The 10462-nt window shown below is 33.4% G+C and overlaps 1 protein-coding gene across 3 annotated transcripts; it reads left to right on the top strand.

Annotated features, from left to right (window-relative positions):
• The first annotated feature begins 446 nt into the window (after positions 1 to 446).
• Positions 447 to 10174, top strand: LOC114162833 (uncharacterized). 3 transcript variants are annotated; one of them, XM_028046813.2, is made up of 15 exons: positions 447 to 777; positions 1249 to 1376; positions 1615 to 1686; positions 1764 to 1877; positions 2841 to 2909; positions 3012 to 3068; positions 4649 to 4702; positions 4781 to 4843; positions 4998 to 5060; positions 5336 to 5500; positions 5579 to 5734; positions 7423 to 7503; positions 7584 to 7645; positions 7758 to 7890; positions 9892 to 10174. In XM_028046813.2, the coding sequence occupies exons 1-14, from the start codon at positions 462 to 464 to the stop codon at positions 7846 to 7848; spliced, it is 1491 nt and encodes a 496-aa protein (XP_027902614.2). In that variant the 5' UTR covers positions 447 to 461; the 3' UTR covers positions 7849 to 7890; positions 9892 to 10174. The 3 variants fall into 3 exon arrangements, 2 of the variants coding, with proteins under 2 accessions (XP_027902614.2, XP_027902613.2); XR_003599305.2 differs by having other exon boundaries at positions 4649 to 4843; positions 7584 to 7658; XM_028046812.2 differs by having other exon boundaries at positions 4649 to 4843.
• The last annotated feature ends 288 nt before the right edge of the window (positions 10175 to 10462 follow it).

Raw genomic sequence — 10462 nt, 5'->3', positions numbered from 1 at the left:
TGAAAGAGACATTGAATATTTGATTAGATGAAACAAATATGAGAATCACTAATGAGAAATACTTTATCAACAAAAAAAAAAAGTTAACTAGGTTTTGGAAAAATTGAAAAAGTTAATAGATCGTGAACAAACATGTCTTACATCAATATTATATGAATGAATCATTAGATTTTGGTGGGCCTGAGTTGCCACGTGTTCACATCGCGTCGACTTTAAAATAAAAGATCAGATCAGATTCTCCAACGAGCGGCTAGGTAGAATCCGCCACGCCCACCTCGTGTTCCCCTTTTTCTTTATTTTCTGAAATTTCTTAAACCACCGAGTAAAAAAAGAAAATGTTTAATTTTAGGATATTATTGTAAAATTAAATAAAAATTCTATTATTGACAATTACCGATTCAATAATAGCGTGAAGAGTGTATGTATCAATATTCAGTATATACTATATAATAAAGAAAAACATGAATATTCAATTGCTATTTATTTCTAGAGAAAAAGAAAAGCAAAATAGAAAAGCTTCTTGTAAACGACGAAGGTGTTATAAATATCAGAACACCGACGAGGGTGTGTTTTTCTCCGAAGCTTTGTTGGCGGCAAAGCAAATCTGTATTGCGATGGCGCCTACGAAGCTCTTCTTCTTAGCGTTTTCAGTAGCCCTAATTTTCGCCACCGTCGGGGCCGAGGCTGATGTTTCCATTGAAGGAAGCGTAGCAGAGCCTGATACCTCTGCCTTCAAGATCCAATTAGATCAACTCAATTCTAAGATCCGAATTCTAGGTCTGTTTTCGTCTTCTATTCAAAATGAAAACCTAACTCTGTTTTTAATCTCGATTTTTTCATTTCCAGATTTCGGTGTTAGTAGTTGCATTCTTCGGTTACCAGCAAGTCCGCGTTTACGATTTTTTTGTTTTTCTGCAATTGAAATTAGGACCGTGCTATGATTGTGAATCGTAGTGTTGTCGTGCTCACAGTTTTAAATTAGGTGCACTCGCTGTGTTTAAATAGCAATTTCTGGTGTTTGTTTATGTTGTTGGCGAGAGGGTGCTGTTGATTGATCTTTATACAAGTAACTTTTTTGCGCACTTGCTAATGATTTACGTTTGGAATGACTTCTTTTTATGGTTTCGTTTCATGTCATTTGAGTTTCAAGGAGTTACAATTCCCTCACCTTTTTCATCTGGATATATGCTGATTTCTTTCGGTTTCTTTTTATGACTAATACGTGTCGTGTTTAATTTTGTTTTGAAGAATCTGAAATCAGAGAAAAGTCGGAAGAAGTGAAGAGGAGGGACGAAATTGTGGCCGGGAAAGAAAAAATTATTCAAGATAAATCGGTCACCATACAGTCTCTCCAGAATGATATTGCTTCTCTCCAGGTGTGGGACTAGACCTGAATTACAATTTTTCTTCATTACACACATATATATATATATATATATATATATATATATATATATTAATATTGATGTGGTATTGTTACATCATGTAATAATGGTAATTTGAGTATGGGTGGTAAATGTAAGCATCCCATTCTCATACTTTATTGTTGGTAGTATTTTTCTTTTGTTAATAAATTGTACATCAGAAAACTTTCAAAAATATTTTTCCTCTTAGAAAAAAGGGTCATTGGATGCTGAAGAGCAAGTCGGAAAGGCTCATGCACGTGCTGTTGAACTACAGAATCAGGTTACGTATAAATCAGCTAGTAGATGTGTCTTGTATGATTATTATTCTAAGTGCAGACTCTGAAATTCTTTATGCAGGTGGACAAGCTTAAAGGGGAACTAGAAACACAAAACAGGGAGAAAGGGAACTGGGAAACTCGAGTGCTTGGGTTAGAGAAAAAAGTTCATGACTTGAACTCAAAATTAGAAGATGTAAGTTTTACGTTTACCTACAATTCTGTTTTAACTAATGGCTTTAAGTGCATCTCATTATTTTTTTGTCCTTCAAACTAGTTCTTAATCACTATTTACTGTTGATTTTTGTGTAAATACTTTAGTATTTTAATTACACTTTCGCTGAGTTATATTTCCTTTTCATTGCCCTTCTTATCAATGTGTCTTGTAATAAAATTGATCTGTTGTAGGAGTACCTTATGCACCTTGTCATGTTCAATTCTCACATTGAGAAGGGCATGCTAATCTCCATTTGATACATATCTACCTTTTGGTTTTCACATGCCAGTCTCCTTTTTCCTCCTTCGTTTGTATTGTAATTATAACTATATTCTTCTAGCTTTGAACAACATGCTATCTTACTCTGCCGTTTTTTTTTTCATGTATAGTCCTGCCTATCTCTGCTTTTCGCTTTCCACTATGACTTAATACATGCTGCATTTTCTGATTCCTCGAATTTGGAAATTTTCATAGAGTTTGCTTTGAGATGTTCATGGTGTAGAAGTTTTTATGCTGTTATTGACAAGCAAGCGTGAATTAGGATATTCCCTTGATTGGAGGCTTCTGTAGGTTTTAGAAACTGAAGTTGTCAGAGCTCAGCAGGCAGCATCACCTTACTATTCATTTTTTTTTGGTGCATGCTTGGCTTGACGTGCATCCATCCTCTGATGTATTGTGTATCACTGCAGCATCATCATTAGGTGCTAGTTTTTTGTTAGTTGGTATGATAATAATATCTACTGCTGTTGGCTTTAGATTGATCCTACTCTCATTTTAGATCTAAGAGAATTACTATTGAGCTCTATTACTTCCAAAAAATAAATTAAAAAACATTATGCCATTATTTTTCACTAGTTACCTGCAGTACTGTAATCGATTTTCAAGTTATTGAAATATATTCTAAGGATGATGCGGTGAACTGAGTAAGTACATTTTTCACAGCTTCAAAAGATAAACCAGGAGCAGAGGACACAGATTCAGAAAACTGAACGTGCTCTTAAAGTTACTGAGGTATGTCAGTGCATAGATTTTCTTGTCTATGTTGTGCAGGCAGGATGCTTGATGATATTTTTGACTGAAGTCTTTTGATTTTCACCTAATATTCTTGTTTAGGAAGAGATGGTGAAGGCTAAGTTTGAGGCAGCTGTCATACAAGCAGAGTTGAGTGCGGTAATAATTCCCCATTTCAGTGACTACCTACACCATTATATCATTCTTGCCTGTCTGTAAAGTTTGATAGCCATTTTAATTATTGGTGTTGTGCCTTCTATCTGAAACTGAAGAATTTCTTTGAAGTTCTTTGTCATTTTATTTATAGTCTTGCACAATTGCGAATAGTTCATTTTGTTGGCTAAGGTTTTAAGGTTGTTATTGAAAAATGTCAACATATTATTAACAATAATGCAGGAAAATAAATGAATTAATTGGATGTCATTGCTTAGCTTTTAGGCTCAGTCTTTGTGTGATACTGCTATTGCTTACTGATTGGATTGTGGATAAAATCGTGAGAAAATAGCTGAAGTAGCATAGCAGTTTTGAAAAGATAAATTGTGTATGTATAAAAAGTCAAGGTGTATGCTAATAAAAATAATTGCATAAAAAGTAAAAATTAACTTAAAGTTCAATTGAGTGGAGGCTTGTTGGAGATGACAGGACAATGCAGGCTGCATGATGCAACCATAATGGCAGAAGGAGTTGCGATTATGGATCCACGAAATTCGACTAAGCAATGGTGCTTTTTGTGCTGCCATAGCAGCCATTTAAGTACACTGCTTTGTGATCAACATGGTGGCTCTTAGCCTCGGACTGGGGACTGGGGTTCTTAAAAAGTTATATTTTACTAAAAACAATGGAGGTCAAATAAAAGTAAACTGTTCATGTTACTAAATAAAATATTATTTGAAAATACTTGTGCATATAAATACTCGTTTCTGATGTATGGTTTCCAATTAAATTCAGTGCTTAATGAGCAGAATCCATAAGCTCGTAATAACTTAAACTTCATAAATTAGTAAAGGTAAAATCTCATTGTTCATCCTTGATTTGATCCTTTGAGTGCGGTTACCATTTTGTGCTACATTTACAAGCAGCACTTAGACATTCCTATTTTCTTTGACAAACACACCAAACACCAGCAAGGGACAATAGAAAGCTCTAACCATTGTCGAACCCTGTAACTCAAACTAGCATGTGACTCAACATAGAAAACACAGCCTTAGTACCTTTAAGTCGGACACATGGATAACCAGGATGAGACGGAACTTATGTTGTGGATTTTTGATGTAGCTCTAAACAAATGCCAAACTATCATTAGCCTTGCTTAGATCCAGTTTAATATCCATAACCTGGAATTCCTAGCCTAAGTACCCTTCAAAATATGAAAAATATAAAATCTTTTGTCCAAAATATCTTATTATTTTGAAATGCTTTGTGTAATGATTTCACCATATTCCCTTCAAAGATGAAAACTTAAAATCTTGAGTTCAAAACGAATTTCCACAATCTTAATATTTTGAAATGGATTGTGTAATGTAATGATTTCACCATATTTTTGTTGTCATATCTAATATTTTATATTTAATTGTTAAATTGTAGCATTTAGCTTTTTCCATTTTTTGTTTTTGTGTGCAGCAGCTGGCTATTGCTACAAATAATGATAGATTAGAAAACCATTTCATTCTGTCGAAATTTTTTATTATATTAATAATTACAGTTACGTACATATTGACTCATACTGGTGTTATAATCAGACACGCGGTGCTTGGCTTCCACCTTGGCTTGCTGTACACTATCTTCATAGTAAGGTGAGTCTATGTTGTATCTCCTCTTATTTGTTAGAAGAGCCTTCCTCACCAGTTCTGAGAATTTTATTTTTCTACCAGTCTTGTGTTGAGACTCAATGGAACAAACACGGGAAACCTGTTTGGGAAAAGGTTGCTCAAAAGGTAATGTTCTTGGTTATTTTGGCTATTAATCTTCTGTTTCTGTTATTTGTTTTGACATGTTAATCTATTACAAATACACTTTATTTTGTTTCTTTATCACTGCAAGCGAGTCATATTGGTTTCTTTATTTCAATGTCTTTCCTATTTACTCTAGGCCCTAGATAAAAAGGCACAAGCTGGAAAGTGGGCTGAACCTCATGTGGAAATCATTAAAACTGTAAGACCTCCATTTACTTCTCCGTTTTTTGCTATAATTTGCTGGGCTTGTTTCTATTTATGTGGTAGTGTAACGAACAGCCAAAAAGCATACTTCTAACCAGTGGTATACTGCAATTATAGTTCATATGGAATTTTTTTAGGATTGTCTCTTTTTAACCCTAATCCTGATAATATGGTAATTGGTATCCATTTTTGAGCTTCCTCGTTTGTAAATATCTTTTTTATTTTCTTAAATACCCAGCCAAACTAAATTGTCTTCTTTTTCAATTGAAGAAATGGGTCCCTGCTGTAAAAGAACAGTGGTATGTGGTGAAAACAAGTGCTGAACCGCATGTGCAATTATTGACTACAAAAACTGTTGAAGGTTATGAGGCTACCAGGAAGACAATTTCTCCCCATTTAAGCAAGGCAAAAGAATTTGTTCATCCTTATTATCAGGTACAAACCTCTTCAATTCATCCTTTTGTTTTGTTTGTTTTGTTTGCAGATGTGTTTCTTAAGACTACCGGTTGACAGGAAGCTAGAAAGTTCAGCAAGCCATACATTGATCAGATTGCTGTTGTAGCTAAACCTCATGTTGATAAAGTACAAGTGGTTTTGAAGCCCTACACAAATAAAGTTGTTCATGTTTATGGGAAGTTTTTGGAATCAGCCACTACATATCATAGCCAGGTTTCAGACTTCATCTTTTTTTAGAATATTGAAAAAATTGTGCAATCCTTATTGTATTTATCATTATTTATTGCTGGTATAAACACCTTTATTGTTTTCTTACATGTTTTCCTTTTGCACTGTATTTAAAAAAAAAATGAAAAAAGTAAACTTTGGTTGGGCAGTCTGTCTTTTGAAATATGTAGTTGTCCGTTCCTTCAATCAATTTTATTTGTTAAAGAAAGGAAGTATATGCAATCACGTATTGCTTGTTATTATTTATTGTTGATATCGGCACTATTATTGTTTTTTACTTGTATTCCTGTTGCACTCTGTCTAATTATGAGAAAATTGCCAATATAAACTTTGGTTGGCAGTCTGTCTTTTGAAATTTAATGTTGGCCATTCCCACAATCAGTTATCAATCTTTGTTGTTTTTTTTTAAAGGAAGAAATATAGTGGAAAGCAACTTGATATATTTGCATATCAGAATTGTGGAGAAATAAAAGAGAATTTGTATTGGTCATGATGAAATTTACTAGGTGTTTGAGTCAGAGTTACAGCCCTATATGTACTATCAGGACTCATTATGATAGAACTAAAGAAAATAAAGGAGAAATTATTCTTTGACATCGTGTATTTATTCATTTAAGGGGGGCAATGTGAGTGGTATGCCCGAATGTTATCAACCAAACTGATCATTGACTCGGTCAAGGCTTTTAAGTTATTGGGTCAATTGTCAAACCATTGAATCACTATTTGAACCACATGAAGTGATGCATATAAATTTTTTTAAAATTTTTATTAAAAGTATTATGTTTGTGTTAAATAAAAATCCTACTGTACTAATAATATTTATTTTAAAATGCTTGTGTCTTGGATTGAAGTCCTATTACTGAAACTTTGAAATAAACTTCTGTCAAAATTCCCTCACTTAGCAGGATAATACACTACCCATCAAGTAAACATTTAGATTGAGTTAGTAACTGTGTGCACAGTGCTAGACACAACGTGAAAATTCAAGAATTCAGACCTGGTAGATTGTACAATGTCGACGGGTGAGCTGTTGTCAAGAGAATTCACTTTGAATGCAAACAGAAGCTTCTTATTTTATAATAAAAATTCATTAAAAATAGTGTTTTGTGTTGTTTTAAAATTCAACATTATTAGTTCAAATCATTTAATCACACTGTCATCCATAGAAAACTGTCTGGCACGTACTTCTTTGATCTGGTTCAAATAGCATTTCCAAACTATGAAACTTGGTTGGACTTGACCAGTTTCTTGTCTAACCGGTCAGATTGACTGGTCTGAGCCAATTTTATTCATACGGTTCTACTCATTTCATAGTCTTTTTACTGTTACATGCTAAAGCATTTTACTTTAGCTCGGTTATAATGTGATTTAGACATAGAAATTATGTTGCTGAAGACAGATTTGGTTATAAGTGTTTCTAAAGTTCCTTTCATTTATCATAGTGTGATTCTGACCTAAAGCTGGGATTTTAATATCTCGATGACATACTCACTGAAATTCATGTTAGTTCCAGGATCTGGAATGACTTTTTCTTTTGATTCTACTACATTATTAAAGAGTTCTGTTGACTTTTCTAATTATTGTTTAATCAATAAATGCTGAAAATTATGCCTGGTATTGATATAAGGATTAATTGCATTTTTATTTTGGTGTTGAATTTTTTTTATATGAAGGTCCAAGCCACTGTTCAAGAGACACTGAAGAAGCATGAGCTCACCAGACCTCTTGCTACTAAAGAGTTAGAATGGTTTGCGGTATGCAATGAATGATTTTCTGTCCTTATAAAAATTGACAGTGATTAGGTGAATTGACTAATATTTTGTCAATTTTGCAGGCCTCTGCTCTTTTGGCTCTACCTATTATTTTTGCGGCTAGAGTGTTTTCAGCTGTGTTCTGGTCGGTCTTTAATGTATTTTTCAAAATTTGTGCACCAGTTTACTTTTTGATCAGTATGTCCTCTTTAGACATATATTTGGAACTTAATACTAATGACTTTTATTGTCTGCAGCAATAAGAAAGTGAATAAACCTTCTCGAGGTGGAAGTCACCATGTGCGACGCAAATCTAAGCGAGGCCATCCAGACAAGCACACATCATGAAGTTAGGTCCTGCCTTATTTTTTTTCTTGGAAAGAAATTTAGGTATGCTATCCTATTCCGTTATTGATTTGATTTGGGATATCTTCAAAACTAACATTATTTTATGCAGTATTCATGATGCAAAAGTGTGCTTTGATATCTTTACCGTAAACTGCTACATATAATACTTGTGTGGCTCAATTTGCTTTTAAATTTTCATGACGAACATTAGTTACACTCGTTAATACGTTGTTACTGAGTAACATTCATGTGGGTTCGACCAAATGATGTGAGTCCTACTCCTTATTTAACAGGTCCCACATTATTTTTATCCAATATTAGAGTCCTTTGGAAAATAATGTTTGATTCTTCGCTGTGTGTATATGGAAATGTTTTTGTTGGTGAAGGTAAAGACTTGCTTTAGGTGATCTTTATAACAAAAAGGATATCAGTTTCTTGCTGTTGGGTGTTGTACAACAAAATAAGTTGACATTTCTCATATTTTATGTGATCTTATTTTCAAATGACTGCCTATTTTGATTTACTTGAAAGATTTGAGAGCTAAAGGGGAACTTATTTTGGGAGTCTAACTGAACTGAATATCCATGAAAAGCTTTGTTTGGTCTTTTATACCAAACCACCTTGTTGGTAATTGATATTTTTCTCAGGAAACCAAACATGGTCACTCATTCAGTAAATTATGAGATTAGAAAGAAGCTTCTCTAAGCTGAATACCTGATGCCCCCTGCTATCTTTATTGTATTTGATAATTCCGTCTTATTAAATCCTTAATGTTTGGAAGGTTTATCATTCCTTCCGTATCAAATGGTTTTAACATGAGAAAAACGAGTTTCCTATTTTCCGCCTCAGTGTCTGCTCCTATACATGTTGTGGTGTTCAACAACTCTGGGATATATTACAGTTGTTTTTCGAAGATGAGGGTAAAAGATTAGTGCCATAGATTGTGTAATTCGATGTAGTAATTTAGTTAATGTGCCTAGGTCATGTTAATTTATGTTATTTCATTTTGAAGGGTCAAACCGATCTGAATGACCGCCATAATTTTTTTTTTCTCATTTGGAGATACAACACTGTATATTGAGTTCCTAATTTGTGGAACTAGTATCTTGAGAAAATACTTCTTTGGACGAAGTGTTATAAAGGAGACCTGTGACCTAGTAGTAATAGCGGGATAGGGTAGGTCAAAATGGGGGAAATGTAGGGATTTCATCCAAGGATCAAATAAATCTCTGAAGGTACTTGGTGCCACATGAGTTAAGGCTCTTTTGGTAAACTGCTTTTTTTTAATATCTTAATTTATGTGAAGCAAGTGAAGAGCATCAAGAGTCTTAGACTTTAGGAGATCCATCGTGTGCTCAAAGTTATTTGAAGTTGGTAATGGATATGAAGAGATAAAATGATGTAAAAAAAAAGTGGAATTCACTTGATGACATTGTGTGAGCATCATATTGGTAGAAAACCACCTATTAAAATTGGTCCTCTGCTGCTTAGGGATGTTTGCAAGTCTTCTCAAATTCCTTCTGTTGTTTGATGATTAGACATCTGGATGGTGTATATATTTATCATATTGAGTGTCATAAATGGAAGCGTGAAACTATGATACATTTCAGCGTTTTTTATTTCAATAAGAGGTATATATAATGAGTTTTTGTTGAGTAAAGTTGTTGAAAAGTGAATTTAAAATAATTGTTTGGGATGAGACAAAACATTACTTTAATATATGAAAGAGAGTATGTATGAGAAGTTAAAAGGGAAAATAGTTGTTGAAAAATAACAAGTTAAATATTTTCAGAAAAAAAAGCCTTTTGCAAATTTTAGTTGTTACCCAAATATAAACTGAAATTAAAAACTGTTTTTTTTTCATCTCAACTGTTAAAACTTTAAAAGTCCATCTTTTCCTAAAATGCTTTCACGGTTTTTTTTTTTATCAGCAAAATGCTTTCACGGTGTATTGTGCAGTCAAGTTTTTTTTCCATCATTTTGTTTTTCATTAATCATATTGAAATATGATGCTAAAAGAAATATTGTTTCTGTTTATTGCAGATAATTTTTCCTGTTCGCATGGGCGTATGGAGGGCTATATCTTTCATGTCATGAGGGGTTTTGAATATTTGCTTCTCTTTTTCTGGGTGAGGTAACTTTAGGATGTTTCACTGTAGAGTTGGGCACACACTATGTTTAGGTGTTTATGTATTGTCTTGTCACTGTGTTATATTTGTTATTATACTTGGCACTCCCATTTGCTGTCGGTTTTATTTTCTTAAATTCTTGACAGTAGAAGTGTTTCCACTTGATGTATGTTTATTAGAATCAGAAATTTTCTTTCTATCGCGGTTTTCTGCGGAACGTTAAATTTATTTTTAAAAGAAACTAATTCATGAGTTATTCTTCATTGGAACTTACTGACTTCAACCCTCTTTTTTCGGTGTAAGTTTCTTGACTTGTCGTTTGAAAATGACTAAAAAGTAGTTGAAATATCATATTTATGTACTCCCGTAGCGAGAACCAATTGACTTGTTAAGTGAGGAATTTCCTGTTTAAGTTAAAAGTGCTTTTGAGAGTTTCTCTATAGAAACTTTATTGTTTATTCTTGTGGAGAATCTCTCAAGGGCTC

This window comes from Vigna unguiculata, chromosome 9 (genome assembly GCF_037176805.1).
Source record: "Vigna unguiculata cultivar grain cowpea cultivar isolate G323 ecotype 2 chromosome 9, ASM3717680v1, whole genome shotgun sequence".
Lineage (NCBI taxonomy): Eukaryota > Viridiplantae > Streptophyta > Magnoliopsida > Fabales > Fabaceae > Vigna > Vigna unguiculata.
This window is presented reverse-complemented; position numbering and strand designations above follow the sequence as displayed.